The sequence below is a fragment of the Durio zibethinus genome, chromosome 12, assembly GCF_047325235.1.
Source record: "Durio zibethinus cultivar Kanyao isolate XHJ-2024 chromosome 12, ASM4732523v1, whole genome shotgun sequence".
Taxonomy (NCBI): domain Eukaryota; kingdom Viridiplantae; phylum Streptophyta; class Magnoliopsida; order Malvales; family Malvaceae; genus Durio; species Durio zibethinus.
The window spans coordinates 11,598,208-11,613,979 of NC_143173.1; the positions used below are offsets into that span (position 1 = coordinate 11,598,208).

General features: G+C 35.1%; 2 protein-coding genes across 2 annotated transcripts; one reads left to right on the forward strand and one right to left on the reverse strand.

Moving 5' to 3' along the window:
• Positions 1 to 464: 464 nt before the first annotated feature.
• Positions 465 to 4,157, reverse strand: LOC111297167 (uncharacterized). The gene is made up of 2 exons (XM_022891805.2): positions 1,095 to 4,157; positions 465 to 950 (listed from the first exon to the last, which is right to left on the reverse strand). Exon 1 carries the CDS (start codon positions 3,971 to 3,973, stop codon positions 1,109 to 1,111), a length of 2,865 nt encoding a protein of 954 aa, XP_022747540.2. The 5' UTR covers positions 3,974 to 4,157; the 3' UTR covers positions 465 to 950; positions 1,095 to 1,108.
• Positions 4,158 to 12,124: 7,967 nt separating this feature from the next.
• LOC111296135 (Nop53 protein) lies at positions 12,125 to 15,216 on the forward strand. The gene is made up of 11 exons (XM_022890216.2): positions 12,125 to 12,337; positions 12,433 to 12,608; positions 12,714 to 12,762; positions 12,862 to 12,968; positions 13,074 to 13,184; positions 13,328 to 13,416; positions 13,812 to 13,931; positions 14,012 to 14,134; positions 14,388 to 14,454; positions 14,546 to 14,625; positions 14,914 to 15,216. Exons 1-11 carry the CDS (start codon positions 12,169 to 12,171, stop codon positions 14,918 to 14,920), a joined length of 1,098 nt encoding a protein of 365 aa, XP_022745951.1. The 5' UTR covers positions 12,125 to 12,168; the 3' UTR covers positions 14,921 to 15,216.
• Positions 15,217 to 15,772: the final 556 nt, after the last annotated feature.

The window sequence follows — 15,772 nt, forward strand, 5'->3', positions numbered from 1 at the left end:
TTTATACAACTGTTGAAAATATATTGTATGGTATTGTTTTAAGGGTTGATAAGTGTATACGTAAATATATATTGCCCTCAAATTATTAATCTTATTTTTACACTTAGGCCATTCTTCAACTGCCAATGGTAGTTGGTAAATAGTGGCAATTCCACACAGTACTTGACAATTTAGATTTTCTTCTAATTCTATGTAAAGATATAATGGTTGTTTAGTATTTGATATCTGTTTAGGGATTAGGGTTGTCTATGCATTTTGTTTGGGAATGTGTCATGTGTTAAAATATGGTGCTTGACAGCTGCCAGTTGTATATTGCATTTTTCTAATGCTATCCTGCACTTGGATTTATCAGAACCAAAATATCTGCTTTTTATCATTATCCATATTTTACATTACTTTATACTACTTTTCTCTTAATATGTTGACAATCCTGGGCACAAGAAGAATGATATAGGCGATAATGATTATATTAAGGAACCTGCTTATTAATGTTTGAATACACTTTTAAAGACTGAACATCCATGTTCCTACTCTTGTACGTGAATTCTTAGTAACAGTTATACTCTAGCATGATAATTGTAGCTCAACATAACATTACACATAATAGACCTCTAAATGACAATTCTTGTATGATTATCAGTACATAACATTAGACATAAACATAAAATACCTCCAAATGATCCAGTTTAAAACACTTCACAAATTCTAATAGTTGAATTAGGTGTCCTTCACTCGCGCTTCACCCACATAATTTAGGAGAAACTGCCTCCTTTTGCAGATTATAAGTTGCTGTATCTGCAGTGCTTCTCAACAGTTGACAACTAGTTAGTTGCCCTATTGAAAGTGTAGTTTAAAAATTTTGGCCTTCTCTTGCTATGGTGATGATGCTTTCTACTCCTTAGATTGATTGCAGGTATAATTTGCCAAAGTTATTTCCATCTGGTCATATCCTGGGAAATGATAAGGTGGAGTTTGTCTGTTAGATGTTGAAGGGATTATGTTTTGTCAAACTTACAGTAGAGAAAGGAACTTAAGTATTACATTACAAAGTAAACACTAAACAATAACAAGGAATGGAAGGGTTCCTTAATTACCTCAACAAAACCAATCAGTTACAAGCTTGAATGGGTCCGCCATGGGCAAAGCCTGTTGAAATATGCCTCAAATAAGTTTCACATTTAGTTATTGGCAGGACTGTTTCGAAGGCTTCAACAAGTAATGCCACCTTCCTCTTTCTAGCTGGAAAAAGTTTGTTGACAGCTTGTTGGAGTGCATGATCGAGCATCCATTTCTCTGCATTTTTCCTGTCATCCATCATCTGATGCCTGAGATCAACCTTTTCTGCATCTAGCTCTGGAGCAACAGACAGGAAGTTTGGCTCTCGTTGGTTGAATTTCCTTGGTTCCTTATAGATCTCTTCATGTCTTTTGCTTCTAATTGTCCACTTTCTGTCGTTATGGTTGTCAGGCGGTTCTTCCTTAGCATTGCTTCTAGTGAAGGAGAACTTGCTTCTTGGCTTGTGGCTAGTTTTATCACTTGCTGAAGGGAACGTTTCTGCCACATCCAACACAGGAGTAGAGTTATCCTCCAATTCCATTTTCCCAACTTCTTCACAGCCGTCAGCTAAACTAGTTTTATGCATCATTGTTGAACCGTTCTGCTCCTCTGAGTCCATGGAAGTAGGGACTTTGTACTTAGCTTCATCTTGGTCTTCCTCTAGGATGCTCTGATTGTCAACAACATGTGTGTTATCATGTTGGCCATCTGACAAGTGATCTTGACTCTCGGTAAAAAGGCTTTCATCAACAGTATCTTGAGTTGAAATTTGGTTGTTTTGGTTGTCTCCTACCTCATTATTATCATCTTCATCAGCCATAGGTAAAACATGAGATGAATCATGGATTCCAATCAACAATTCAGCATCAGCTACTTTCCCCGCTTCGCCACATGAAAGTTCCTTCTCTGGACAGAAATCACTGATGGTGACTGTCTGATCTGCTTCTGAATCCCCTGGCTTCTGGATTACATTATAATCTTCATTTGTTTTATCTTTTTCCAATTTATCAAATGAGTGAAGCTGAAATTGCTCGGTTGATTCTAAAGCTTCATCTTTCAAATCAATGCTGCAGCTGTTTTCAGGAACTTCTAGTGGAGAATCTGTTTCAGAAACCTCATTAACTGTTCCAGGAACTCCATTCTCCAGCATTTTCCCCTTGCCTGATGTTGCTTCCTCATATAACTCCTCTCTTGAAGATGGAGTTGTGACAATCTCTATCGAATCTATTTCAGTGTTTTCTTCTTCCTCTTCTTCTTCCATTGCTACCAGTACCTCAAACATCTCTTCAGGGGAGGAAACTTGGTCGTAACATAAGGTTTCTGATACCTGGCTGCATGTATCAATGCATGCAACATCTTCTTCAAAGACTTTTTCTGCTCCGTCATCCAGAATCTCAGCGATGTTGCTGTTACTTTCATCTGAGCTGATCACAAATTCGTCAAGCAAGTTATTCCTATGACTTTCTGACGATTCCCCAATGTTTAAATCAGATTCATCATAAGATTCCATTGAAGAATGGGCTTCATCGCCGGGCTCTGAAGCAGAAAATTGCCGCTCCTCCCACTCCATAGCAATAACTTCAAACAAAGTATGGTCCCCATCAACACTTGAAACGACTTCCTGCTTATCACCATCAGTAAAGTTCGGTGATGATTCTTCTTTAACCAAAATTCCTCTAGACTCTTCATCCACGCTGTTGTGTTTGAGCTCTTCATAAGGGTTTTCTGTGATATCTAATTTCGAAATAATTTCATTGCAATGTTCACGATTTACGTCAAAATCAATGTCAGAGTGCGGTGAACCTTCGTGTAAACTTTCTGAAACTGGCTTGTCGGTGTCATGCGCTGGAGCTGTTTCATTGCCACATCCAGAATCATCCACTCCCTTGGCGTTCATTTGTGTGCTTCCTTCGGTTGCTTCAACATCATTTCCTTTGCTTTTTCCATAGATTTCAATAAAAAAATCCATGGCCCCTCCTTGCATCAAAGGAGACATAGAAGAGTTAACCAAATCTACTCCATTGCTTGCAGGCTCTTTACCAAAAACCACCTGCTCTTTATCGAATTCCACTGTGCCATCAGCAGAAGGCTTTAGTCTACGCGGGCTCAAAGCTCCCATCTTCATGCTTCTCTGGGTTTTCAATGAACGTCTCCTTGCTTTTAAGAAACATTTCAATGGAGGCAAAGGATTGTGGTGATGACCGTTAAGGGAACAGTAAGTATATGGGCAGACCTTTATAATTGAAGTTCCTTCAGACTCAGTTCCCCCGGGATTAAGCATAAGATAAGCGAGAAACTTTGAATCCTTTAAAGTCGAAGAACAGGTAGCTCTCTTTACATTCATATCTGTATATAGAGCAACGCTGGAGCATTTTTTGGCTGAAGTTCTAGCCGGCTTGAAGCTAGGAGATTTTGTTAAAGTCCACACCAGCTTCAAACTAGACGTCCTTGCTAGAGTTCTAGCAGGTTTATTACAAGAACCACAGCTAAACTTTGAACCAAATGAACATCTTCTACGTAGAGTCTTGCTATCTGAACCAGTTTGAGCATTCCGGAAACTCACCTGAGAACCCTCCTTTTTTGCCTCTGAACTGCTGGTGGACTTCATGTAGTTTGGTGATCCATCGATGGCTTTGATCATAGACTTCTTCTGTGGGGTTGCTGCAGCAGCTGGAACATTGAGAGGAGGTGGTTTTCCAGGTTGCGAAATGGTTTTCCTCGAAGGTGATGATCGTAGGCTCTCAATATCTGATAGCTTAATTGATCTTGACTTTTTCATTTTTTTCTTCAAGTCAGTTCCTTTATTCTTGCCATCCTGGTGCTGACAAGATGATGGTTTTAGGCATCCCAACCGCTTCTCTGAATTAATATGATCAGCTTGGATACCAAGCTTGCTGGGCACCTTTCTTTGAACCATCCTCAAAGGAAAACCTGAAGCATGGATATTGGGGAATTGAGCTGTGGAAGAAAAGAAGTTGTGTTGGGATGACAATCACAGCGGAAGGAAAAGGAAGTTCTTGAAAACCAAACAGGTACACACTATAAGATTCCTTGCGGTTTAGTTTATTTTTTTTTCCCCGTGGATGGCCTCTTGTTTAACTTCCTTGCAGATCAAATTTGGATAAGGCTTAGATAAGAGTTTGATGCTGACTTGCACTAACAGGTTTACGCCATTTCCTCACTGGAATTATTATCGCTTATAAGACATCGGAATTTACTATCATTTTTCTAAATTAAGCAGTAATTAGGTATCCCATACGAACTCTTTTTACTTTCTCTTTATTTTTCTTTTTCCTGAAATGACATTAAAAAACCCTTCAATTAATTTTTTTGGAGATGTATGGTGTTGTTCCTTGATGCATGATTGACATGCAGCAATGCTAAATGCCAATTTTGACATTAATGAGACCAGTTTAGATGAAAATACAAAAGCACTTCTATCATCAACTGGAGATCATTAGGGTTTTAGATTAGGAAGCAAAATCAATGATTATTAAAAGGATAAAAAAAAGATTAGGAAGCAACTTTTGACTAGGAACCCTCCGGCCTCCACCGCTAGGGGTTGGGCGGTGGTACTTTAGAGAAAGACAAAAGGTCATGGACCATTTAGGCAAAGGAACATTGCCAATGGTCCGTGAAAATGGGCTACTTGTGGGGCCAACTAAGGACCTCAGCTCCATTCAGGTAGAGCCACAGACGCTCCTCTCAAATAAAAAAGAGAAGTTTGAATGCCCAAAAGATAAATGAGAAAGAAGAGCCGATAATTCGTGTATTAATATTATATAAAATATTAAAAATTTATATGTTTGTATTATATTTTATATAAAAATTACGTCTTATAATTTATATCATCACAAAAATATAAAATATATATTTTTAATTTTATTAAATTTATTTATGAATTTTGTTAAAATTTTAAATTATATTATTTTCATATTTTTTGTTTATATTATTTTTATAATATATCTTTCGTATCGCATTTAAAATTATCATATTTACATGTATACCTATTTGAATTGGCATAATCGAGTGGCAAAAGTTATTGTATTTGTCGAAAAAAACATAAAATTTTTGTTTGATCATTTCTCATACTTTTATAAAATTTAGTCACCAACTCATCTCACACTAACACTTGCAATTAAATCCAAAATTTTTTAACAGTGATTTACTAATTTTGTTGAATAAGTGGCTATTTTTGTCAATTTAATATCTACTAATTATTGACAAATTGTTATATAATTCCTGTTTCTGATAAGATGGAAATGATTTTCCTAATTTCAAATGAATATCAATGTTGCAGGCACGTTTTATCACTTGTTTATCAAAGGCTAAGAAAGAAATTGCCTAGGAACAACCTTTATAAGGAAGAAATTGCCACCTATTGAATATGCAAGTGGCATTATTATTATTATTATTATTATTATTTTACTTACAAATGAATATAATTAGTGAATAAATATTTTAGGCTCTGGTCATTTCAGTTTATGCCATTGAAAATTTTCTTTTGTAACTTCGATTCTTCAATTCTTGTAATGATCTTAATTCCACTTTTTCTATTAAAAGAGAAAGAAACAAGGGACTCTCCTGCAACCTTTAATCTTTCTTTCTCTCATGAGGGAGCTAACTAGCCTTTGTGGCACCAGTCAGGATCACGACAAATTTTCATTATGGAGAGAGAGATTCCAGAATTTTTTAGCAGCATGTGAGTGAATCAGCCTGTGTGCTTCTTCTGCACGCATTAAATTATGATAATGGAAGACTATAGGTTAACATGATTCCACTTGACCCAAGTAACAAGAACAAGACAGCTCCCCCCATTCTTTTTTTGTCTGCTACATGATACACATATTCTGCTGCCCACTTCTTCCCTGGTAAATCCCATGTTTTCTTGTTCCATATATCAACAGCCAAAATTATTAGGCAACAAATGCGTCATAATTTTATATTAATTAGATGAAATGAAGGATGGAATGAATAACTGAAAGTTTCTTACTTGCATAGTTGCAATCCTATACGTAGCTTAGACTTACTGATCTGATTAACTTGATCTATCATTGATTGTAAATGTATGTCAGTACCATAATAGATGATTCCAAAATGGCATCTAATAAGTAATCAATCATATGTGATGATCAAAAACCTAACCATTGACAAAAGAAGTATGTAATAAGGTGATCATATAGAGACTAGAGTCATTAAAGCACCTTTATTATAAAAAGTAAAAGGAGATATCGTATCAAAAAACCAGAAACAATATTTTGTAAAGTAAAAGGAGAATGAAGAACTTTCCAAGGCTCAAAATGCATAGCAGGCAATAAATTGAAAACCCAAAATAATACTGTTAACAAGCATATCAAACCAAATCAAATTTCCTAATGCTGGTATCTACTCAGTTTATTTAGAAACAGTGATGATATATGTCCAAATGTTGATGTTTCTCGGAAAAATCAATTCCGTTATCTAACTTGTACGAAACCCTTAATCCTTCAGATGGGGGCTTTACTACATATCACCTGAATTAAAAGAAGTATTTGATTTCTGGCTTTGTTCTTAGGCTTTCACTTCAAGAAAAGATTAAGGGTTACACCTACCTGGAAATTGTTATCAGATTGGTGTATAAACCATGTATAGTAGACTTTGTTTTACTTCTATCATATGGCCAAAAACCATGATGAAAAGGGATTAACTGACCAATTAGAATAAAGAGCCACATATCCAAGTTGCTTTACCTAAAAGAAAAGAAAGGCACTGAGAAGCTTTTACAAATACAGTGCCACCTTTTGATACAGTTGTCTTAGGTTGAGGCAATTCTAAAGATTATTAGGAATCTGGTTTTTGTTTCATACATAAGAAATCGAGGATGATCAAAGAAAATTTTCTATGTGACACTTTTGATAAATTTAATCAGCAGTCTAGAGCACGGACCCCAGAAAAGATTACAGGTTGTTTTCAGGGAGGCGAACGTGCCAACAGAGTAAGGGAAAATAGGGATGGTTGACTGCTTTATTGTAAGGCTATTGGTTTGTTTCCATAAGGATTTCTGGAAAAGTGTAGGCTATGTTCAAAGAAGAATAGAGAGAAAAGGATGAAGTTAAGTGTCTTGTTTTTAGCAGAGAAAGCAGCATACAGTAGCTGCACTTTCTTTGCAATATTAAACATGATACAAAACCAAACTTCAACTACTTTCAACAACTTTCAACAACTATACTGCCAATTGTCTGCCCGAGATTGTGGATCAACACAAGTTTAACATCCATTCTAACTAATCCTACCAAAACATGGCAGAAGTGACATAATAAAATAAAATAAAACATATGACAGCAAAAATACCACTTGCTTGCTGCATTCAGCTGCTGGTAGCTAACAAAAAGATATCATAGGACTTGGGTTTTTGTATTTCTAGTGCTGTCAGGAACACATTCCAAGTTTCTCTCTCTCTCTCTCTCTCTCTCTCTCTCTCTCTTTTTCTTCCTGTTAGCTGCTCTAGCAGAATGGCTAGGAAAGGTATGAGGGAAAATGTTGGGAATGTAAGGTGCAGCTTAACCAGGAATGTTTGAATGTGAAAAAGTAAAAACGAAAAAAAAAAAAAAACCTTGAATTCTCAGTACCAAGCTGCTTTTACAACTACAAAAACTAAACGTAAATTTTTTTTCTCCCATTTTTTGTCTTCAAAGTGATCAAATGGTGGTTTTGATTTTCCATTTATCAAAAGTATACTAATTCCTTACCTTGAGTCACCGACAGTACAAAAGGAGCTTTAATTAAGACTTTAAACTGTCAACACCATTGCTTTATTTTAAGATATCCATGGGCAAATGTAGCCAAGAGTCCTAGACTATGACCCCTGAAACACATTCATAGATTTGAGGAAATACAAAAGGTTTTATATTACGAGGAAAATGAAATTTCAGATAATTTCTCATTATTTTCAAATCTTCATGAATTCTTCAAGAAATATGTCCATTATTTATTTTGTAAAACCTCCTAAGCAGTTTTCTGCTCATGTCCCAAACAAAAATTTCAATTTGGACTAAAATCAAGAACCAACTGGCTTGCTTCAGAAATTGAGAATGAAAACTTAGTGTAAAAAGTTATCACCGACTTACTTTGTATGATGTTTTTTTTTTTTTTTTTTAATTTTCAACGGGGTACATATCAAAATTCTTCTCGTAACATCATGACTGATCCTGAGATACTATTGTCTATGGATGAATACAGTCGATTGTCAATAACTAATTTGTGACTCAGAAAAAAATGCAATAGAAGAAAAAAATGCAAGTATCACATTGTATGAATTTTGTTGAGATAAATTATTTTGGTTTGATAATAACTTGAAAGAAGCAAGAATTTAAATTTGAATACAATGTCACATTCAGATCTTAGCTTTGGGTCAACATTTAATACAAATTTCTTCTTGTAGGCAGCAATTGCCTTTTGCACTCGCTTTTAGCAGCTCTATGCTTCTATCTTCTTCTGTTTCAAGAATTTCCCCAGTTCTAACAGTCCTTCCACCACCAAACTAAAACCAACAAATCATGTCTGAAATAGCTTTTTGAGCAGTTTGAATTTTGAGAAGTTTAAGAGAACATGATGGAGACATCTTGTAATTCTACAATCATGAGAATTGAAGCTTATTGCGATTTTGAACATTCCCATTGGTTATTTTTTCAGTTACATCTAGTAGTTAAAAAATAAAAATGCATTTCCCATCTGCAGTCAGGTCTCGAATAAATAGTTAAAGTGAATCACCTTGGCTCATTCACCACGTAGATAGCGTTAAATTTTTTTTTCTTATATGTTTGAAGAACAAGATACAGATATAGGGCAATTCAAGTTACAGGAAACAATTAAATGGCTATCCAATAACAATCATTTTATACAAGAGAATTAAAAGATTAAATAAATTAATTGAAAACCTAAGTGGGAGTCTCAAACTACACTTTTAAACTGCAATAAATATCATGGATCTGTGGTGTTACAAGAAGGCATGGAGAAATCATGGAAAAAATGCCTTGTTTGAGGTTGAAATCACAGAGAAAACATGAATCAGAGATGACAGAAGAACATGTTTGGGGATAGAATTCTGGTTTGCATGCATCAGATCATGACACTAAGGCCAGACAAGTCAACAGAAACCCTTAGCTCTTGTGGATCTTCCTTCACAATCTCTGACTCATACTTGTTGGCATCATTTTTCAATGGTTTCTTGGCAGCTAAAGACATTGAAGCACCTCAAGAAGTAGGAGGTGTTACAAAAGCAAAGTTTGGTTCATGGTGGCGAAGAAGTTCAGACAATAAAAGAACAAGAGAAGCCATGGAAAGAAAACCAAGATTTATCTTTAACCAACTGAAAATTTTCTCTGAAAGAAACTAGATGGCTTTGCTGCTTTTTTAGGCTCTATACGAGAAAAAGGATGCTGAAGCTAAACCACTGTTTATATTGAAAGCATGGAAACAAAACGGTTGAAGTTAGTAAGTAGTGCAGTTCACTGTCCACCTGTTTGGGTCGGCTGCATTTATTAGACTACCAGGAAGAGGGAAAACCAGGTTAAAAGTCATGCAAGCCCCTTGATTTTCAGGGCTATCGGATTTTGTGGCTTTAATGTGCCTTCTGGTTCTTGTATTTGCCACCTCTGTCAGCTTTGCTTTTTATGGTTATTGTGAAGTTGTCAAATTGTAGGTTTCAATGCCACCTTTTTTTCCTCCAAAACCTTGAGTCAGGGCCGGTTGGCCTGCTGATCTGGTAAATGTGGCGGTTGCTTGTCAACAGCTTAGTTGGTGCGGCACCAAAATTTTTCATCTCAAAACTTGTGCTATCAATTTAAAGAAAACCTCTTAATTTATAGTACTACAAATTATTGCTGTCATTTCTCTTCATTCCAATTTTAACAACATTCTTTTTAATTTGTGCCATCGGAATTTGTCTTTTGCCAAAAAATAATAGAAAAGAGAGTTGGTAGTCTATGGGAAACTAGACCTGGAAGAATTGAGTAAAGCGAAGTTGTAAACATTACATATCATATACATATGTATACGATAGAGACATTTTGCCTCAGAGTATGAATCATCAATTATACTGGAGATAGTTTGGTCATTTTGATCGAAGCTGACATGTTGAATTGATCTAAGTCACTAAATTATACTTTGGATGCTAACTTATCACCTCTCTATTGAGTTATTGACTATAAGTTCAAGTCGGCCAGCAACATCAACCCTAACTCTACTTTTAGGTACTATTACTTCAATTTTTTCATATACATCTACTTTCAAGTTTTCTCTCCTCTTCTTTTCTCAACACTAATTTAAACGTCGAAGCAAAATTTTTGGAAAAACCTTGGATCTTTACTGTTAACTGACTTCTCACCTTGCGAATTCAAATTTCTACCCTCATCAAAACAACTCAACACCAATAATCTCCTTTGGATTATAAAGAGGTTTCAGTCTCCAACTGGGCAAACTTTTTCTGTAATCCTTCATAACATAACTGTTTCTGTAAATAAATTTTGGCATGAAATTGTTAATGGACTAAAATCCTAGGAATGTGATAAATCACAAGCTACAAAGCTTAATGCTTATTTCTCTTGCTTTTGTCGTCTGGGTTAATCCCAATGAAGTTGCGTTTCTAGGTTGTGTTCATATAAGGTTGTGTTAACCCATTAAATCTGGGCCTCACTCTGGCCCATTGTTCCTAATTTTACCTGCAACATATGCAAAGCAAAAAATGAAAAAAAAAAAAAAAAAAAGGAACTGCAAATATAGTGCAACCAATGATTTGAGGAACCTGATAATAGCTTCGTCTAATAGTTTACTGAAATGGAATGATGGCCACCTGATAAAGCCGCAATTTCTCCTTCAGCCAGCTGATTTAGGGTCTCCAGGCTTCTCATAAATATGATGCCCGTATGTTTGCAATGTATCAACGAGTGAGAATGAACATTTCATAACATCGAAGCGTGAGGCAAAGCAATCTAACGGGTGTGTATCTAAATTTAAAACAATAATTAAATATGTAAGTAGAAGGAGATCCAGTGACATTTGACGACTAATCTTCACATAAGACGTCCTTGGTCCAATGAAGTGGGTTGTCTTTTGAGGAGCAATTGACCAGAAGTTGTAAAGTATGCATGATGAAGTTCAGTGGTTCCTTACTTATTCATGCAGCAACCTGGGTAACACTATTCATTCGCTCTGCATTAGGAAAGACAAACTTCAATTCCTGCAAGAAACGTGCCATATGAATTAGAGTTGGGGGTCAGATTTGCGTGCAGAATATTGGGGAAACAATGTTATTTATCACCAAAATGTACAGACCAACCTTAACAAACTGTACAAGAGCAGCACTTGGATCCTGAGATGTTGTCAGCAAAACCTTAGGATCTTGTTCCTTGCATTTGCATACTCATCATCATTATCTGTTTGGGGTAGAGATGATAATAGTTTAAATTATATCAGATTTGATTCAATTTTTTTAAATAATGTATAATATTATAAAACTTTAAAATTTGATTCAAATTTAAATTTTTTTTTTTTTAAATTGATCTGATTTAAATGAATCTTACAGATTTGATTCGGTTAATCAGTTTTCAAATTTTAATTTTTTATATATATTATTTTAATTAAAATTTTAATATATTTAAATAAATTTATATATAAAATAATTATTTTTATTTTATAAAAATTTTAAAAAATATAAAACTAATAAAACTATATAATTTAATTCAATTTTTCATAAAATTCGATCTAAACTTAAATATATATTTAATATCTGAACTTAATTCAAATCGAATAAAAAAATCAAATTAGAACCGAATAAAACCAACACTCTAATAGATTTTCGATTTTTTCTTTTTTTTTTCTTACTCATAATTTTGGGAACTAAAGATATTTTAAACGACGACATTAGAATCTTCTAGCGATTGGGCTAAAAGTTGGGCTTTAATGGGCTGGTCTTACATTCATTTTTTAAGCCCGATTGAAAGATAACATTAATTGGGTAACCAATCGACGTCGTTTTAAAGACAAAACACCCTCTCCAACAAAACCCTCTTTCTTGTCTGCCTTCTTCCTCGGACACTCGACAGCCGCGAAACAGCAAAAAGAGAGAACAAAGAGATGGGGAAGAAAGTAAAAACCTCAAGAAAAGGGAAAAAAGCATGGAGAGCCAACATAAGCATGGAAGACATCCATGATTACTTCGAGAAATCCACCAAGGATGCCCTTTCAGGGGGTTCTCTTGCTTCTGTTCCTACTGAATCCCTCTTCTTCATCGACAAATCCAAAGGTCTTCATTTTACTCTTTAGCCCCACTTTGTTGTACCTCTTTTTTTTCTTAATTTTGATTTAGTTTGCTGACAAGGGTGTTTTGTGTTTTACCAGATCTTTCTGTGAAGAGAAAGATTGAAAAGAAAAGAGAAAAGGTATTGCGAGTTGATAGTGTGCTGAAGAAGAACCCTTTTGTTGAAGCAGTGCCATCTTCGAAGCAGAAGGATTCTAAGAAGAAAAAGAAGGAGGCTTTGAAAGCTAAAGATGTTGTAGTTCAAGATGTTCCCAAGGTGAGATGCAAAGTTGTTTAAGTAAAGCTAAACTTTGTTATATTTTTTTTAATAAATTGGACTGCTTTCTTATAAAAAAATTGATTTTGATATGTCTTCATGTAGGATGATTCGACCCCTGATTCTGGCATGGTTCCCTTATGGGGAAATCAAGGTATCATCCTTTAAAAATTTAAACTGTTGAGTTTTCTTTTCCATGGGCTTTTTATTTTGGGATTGCATATTAAATGTGTTTCTCTTTATGCTCTTTCAGGGCAACAGAGTGGCAAAGCTAGACAGGCCTGTAAACAGTCGATTATTCCTGCAGTGGAAGTTGAGCCTCCAGGGTGCTCATACAATCCCTCATTTGAAAGTCATCAGGTGAATTTTGAAACATATAATTGTGTATATTGTCTTTATCTGTGTCATTCTTTATTTTACTCTTTATGAAGTGACATTGTTTTTTTTTCTTTAATCTCAATCCAGGATTCCTTAGCTCAAGCTGTTGCAGAAGAAATGCAAAAGGTCTACAAGAATGAGTTGGGACCTCAGCCAGTTCCATTAACTGTTATGGGAGAAGTGATTGATGAAGACGATGTGAGTGCCTATTGTTCTATTCATCTATAATTTATTGTTCATACTTGCAATGTTAGACACATCTAAATTATGGTTACGAATTCTTATTTATTTAGTTTAAAATTCAGTATTAGAAATATTGACAAAACCATCTTTTTCGTTAGAAATACTTTATGGAGGCAGATGATGGAAGCGATGATGAAATGAATGAGGAGAATTTGAGTGAGAAGGAGGATACGTTAACTGAGAAAAGGTTAGTTATTTGTAACATCATGTACGTTACTATTATCAAATTTCTTATCTATTTCGTTACTATATTGTTTTGCTTTTGGGGAAATATTGGCTTCTGAGGGTTATATGGGAAGCTAGTTTGTTTGAATGTACTGTGTAGACAAATTAAACTTGATTTCATAGGTTCAAACACTAATTTTGGCTTCTGAGATACCTTTCCTGATAAACATACTGAAGATCATAATTAAGCCTTGAATATGTTCTTTTGACAAAAAAAATGAGACTCAAAATGCTATAATCTCAAACCAGCTTTTGTATGTGGGTTTTCCTAAGAGCTTGTAGAATGAAAGTTCATTTTTTTTTCTGTTATCATGAACTCTTGATCTATGCATTAATACAGCTTCTATCATGCCACAGGCCTTCCAAAACAAGGAGGGTGACTCGAGTTGAGTTGAATAAGAGAGCTAGGAGGAAAGAACTGCAAAGAAAAGAAGCAGAAGCTAAAAGGGCAAAGGAGCTTTCTGAAGACATTGACACGTATATTTATCATTGTCTCAATTATCATCTATTTTATTGAGGACTATATTCTTATTATCTGTTGGTTCTTCTGGATGCAGCTTGCCAGATATCCTACAAGAAATAGCCAAAGAGGATGAGGAGAAGCAAAAGAAACATCTCCGGAGGGTCATAGCTAAGCAAGAAAGATTAAAGGCTTGTCCACCTCGCTTGGGAAAATACAAGTATGCAAGCTTTTTTATGAGAAGTTCTCACTGATCATCCATTTTTCAATTGATTATGGGCATAGTTAATGGCAATGGCCAAATTTCACAACTTATTTGATATCTAAATTAAATTCTTTTATAATGTCTTGAAGTAATTTGCCACTCGATGTTCTGTTTCGCCTCTCGTGTTGCGTGATCTGTCAGATAATGCTCCACTTTGTCAACATTTTGAAACAGACGTCTGATTGATCTCTATTCTTCATAATTTCAGGTTCCAACCTGCTCCTCCCCAAGTCTTGTTATCTGAAGAACTTACTGGATCTCTCCGCAAGCTTAAGGTACATTTTTCTCAATATCCTATTTAATTTCAAAGTTTATTTTTAGATAATAAAAATTAACTGTCTCCCTGTACTTTGGATTTGCATGAAGGGTTGTGCTACGCTTGCAAGAGATAGATTTAAAAGCTTAGAAAAGAGAGGCCTAATTCCTCCGTCAGCCAAGACTGGAAGGTCAGTTGAGTTTGTAATGTTTAGTTTTTGTTTGACTGAAACACGAAACCAATATGACATGGCATTTTATTAGAATCTCAATTATACTGATTGCTCAACTGCCCATGCATCTCTTACAATCAGGGAAAATTGGTTTGATTCCATAACGATTTCTTATTAAACTGGCAGTTGGAAGGACAATAACAAAGATATCCAAGTTTACTTGGAAAACTATAGAGGATTCAGTTAGATAAATTTATCATTTTCCTTGCACAATTGATAATGACTTGTGGATTTGCCTGTGTACAGGAAATAGAGAGGTTTTGCTTCCGAGGATCTTGACTGTTTCAATTTTTTGGTGAGAGAAATCAGAAGACTTTTCACCTGATGCCCTTAGAGTTTGAGAAAAATGCCATTAATGTGGACCAAGCCAGATCCATCTGCACTATAGGATTGCTTTCATGTGTTTTTTATTGTTAAAATCAAATATAGTTGTTTTCCGTAGCTATTGTCTAGTTACCCTTATTTTCTTTACCAAAGAAAGTGTTATGTGATGCAATAAACCTGCAGGATAATTTAATGATCATTCTAAAGTCGGAATTTTGTCACAAAGCTTTACTTTATTGTTAATTTTTTAATAGAATGAGCTAAATTCTCAGAAAAGACATCACAATGCACAAGCAGTGTTTTGTATTGAATGAAAAATATTCTTAATAGGAAAAGATACAAAAAAATCGTATGGTATCCCTTTCTTGCAAGTCTATTTTCAAAGTAAAACATTACCCATCAGAATTCATTTATCACCATGTGATATGTTTGTTGCTGACATACTGGGGGGAGAAGAAAGGCCATTGTTGATTTGTGGGGACTTGATTAAAATCAATGAAACAAAAGAGAAAAGAGAAAAGAACACTAGAATACAAGCACCTCTAAAAGGTCAGGAAGAAAGTGAAAATGGCTATGGTGCTTGTTACAGCAGCCAAAATTATCATTACTTCAGACTTGACTTTATCACCTGCTCTCGGTATGCTATGAACATCCCTGTAATTGAAAAGGAAAAAGAAACGGACTTAGCAGAAATGTCTTTAAGCTATAGACAAGATGCATCAGAGTTCGTGTAGCTAAGAGAAATAGCAGCAGGGAAGATGAAGACAAGACTTGACTGCAG

Coding starts and splice junctions, on each gene's coding strand:
- LOC111297167 (XM_022891805.2), bottom strand. CDS start 3,973: ATGGTTCAAAGAAAGGTGCCCAGCAAGCTTGGTATCCAAGCTGATCAT.
- LOC111296135 (XM_022890216.2), top strand. CDS start 12,169: ATGGGGAAGAAAGTAAAAACCTCAAGAAAAGGGAAAAAAGCATGGAGA. Junction 12,609..12,713: donor TAGTTCAAGATGTTCCCAAG/GTGAGATGCAAA, acceptor GTCTTCATGTAG/GATGATTCGACCCCTGATTC. Junction 13,417..13,811: donor GATACGTTAACTGAGAAAAG/GTTAGTTATTTG, acceptor ATCATGCCACAG/GCCTTCCAAAACAAGGAGGG.